Genomic DNA, 1649 nt, shown 5'->3' on the forward strand with positions numbered 1-1649 from the left:
TTCTTGAACGTTTTCAAATCCGAGTACGCACTACAGTCCGTGGAAACAGTAGAGGACCGTGCTAATTCCCAGCGAGCGACGGTATTCACTCCGCTGCGCGTGCAGGCGYTCACCACTTCGGGGAAATGGCTTATCTTTGAAAGAGCTCGAGCATTGTGTCGGTTGTAAAAGACATTCGTTTCTCGGAAATGCAACATGCGGCAATAGTAAATAGAGTGCTATTAATTCGTTTTYTATAAAAACGTTTCCAAACGCATATTTATGTTTGATTTGTAGCAGAATTGTTAATTATTTTTTTCATACGTGCATAACAGGATTTAGACATGCAATGCTGGAATGCTGAGGATTCCTCTGACAGTTCTCAGCGCGAGGGATTAGTGATGGAGCTTTGATCGGCAAACACATCCACTTGTTTTTTTGTCGGGATGTTATTAATATTTACACGTTATAGACACGATTTATGAACAAATGCAAAGATAAAGAATAATTGCAAATACTAACCGCAAGTTTTTGTTGTTGAACGAAGGGTGAGGGTGTACTGCATGCAGCCTCTTCYGAATGGTTGACGTAGACAACGTCGCATTTTCATTTGATTCATTCAACTTTTTGATCCGAGGTACCACCTTTATTTCCGTATCATGTATTCACATTTCAATACAATTCCGCAATTGAGACTCGGTTAGTTTAGCCKAAACATCCAGTTGACTGCCTTCCTGTTATATCTGACCGGGGAGAAAGCACAGACGCGCGGTGAGACATGGCTAAAAACCTGTCGGAGGGACCCAAGGAGCCAGACCTGAATCAGCTACCGGATGAAGAGCTGCTGCGATGCGGCAAGGAGGAGCTGGTCAAGCGGCTACGGAGGCTGGACAACGAGAAGATGAGCCTAATGATCGACCACGGCAACATGATGAAAGACGTTAACCGGAGGCTGCAGGTGCACCTGCACGAGATCCGCAACCTGAAGGAGATCAACCAGAAGCTCCAGGACGACAACAACGAGCTGCGCGAGCTCTGCTGCTTCCTAGACGACGACCGGCAGAAGGGCAAGAAGCTGACCCGGGAGTGGCAGCGGTTTGGCCGGTACTCCGCGAGCGCCATGTGGAAGGAGGTGGGCACCTACCAGCTAAAGCTCAAAGAGCTCGAGACCAACCAGGAGAGGGTGGTGCGCGAGAACACGGACCTGAAGGAGATCATCTTCATGCTGGATGAGGACAGGAACGGAGTCGGTTCCCGGAGCTCCATAGACTCCCAGTCCAGCCTCACCAACCTGAATGGCGGGACAGGGACAGTTCGGGATGTCGGGGATGGGAGTAGTACCTCCAGCACAGGGAGCGCAGGAAGCCCCGACCACCATAACGGCCACAACCACATACACAAGCTGCCCGCGGAGAGGGAGGGCAAGCTGGGAAGCACCTTCCAGAGGAGGTCCATGGATGACCTGTCAGCACCACACCATCACAGGAGCATCCCTAATGGACTCTGTGGTAAGTCGAAGTTCCTACACCTGTCATACACCTGTTATACTCACCTGTCATACACCTGTTATACTCACCTGTCATTCACCTGTTAAACTCACCTGTCATTCACCTGTTATACTCACCTGTCATACACCTGTTATACTCACCTGTCATACACCTGTTATACTC

At 49.4% G+C, this 1649-nt stretch overlaps 1 protein-coding gene across 1 annotated transcript; it reads left to right on the plus strand.

The window, feature by feature from the left end:
• Window positions 1-1616, plus strand: LOC111973138 (coiled-coil domain-containing protein 85C-B). The gene has a single exon (XM_024000387.2). The coding sequence runs from the start codon at window positions 758-760 to the stop codon at window positions 1571-1573; it is 816 nt and encodes a 271-aa protein (XP_023856155.1). The 5' UTR covers window positions 1-757; the 3' UTR covers window positions 1574-1616.
• Window positions 1617-1649: the final 33 nt, after the last annotated feature.

The sequence above is a fragment of the Salvelinus sp. IW2-2015 genome, linkage group LG14 (assembly GCF_002910315.2).
Source record: "Salvelinus sp. IW2-2015 linkage group LG14, ASM291031v2, whole genome shotgun sequence".
Taxonomy (NCBI): domain Eukaryota; kingdom Metazoa; phylum Chordata; class Actinopteri; order Salmoniformes; family Salmonidae; genus Salvelinus; species Salvelinus sp. IW2-2015.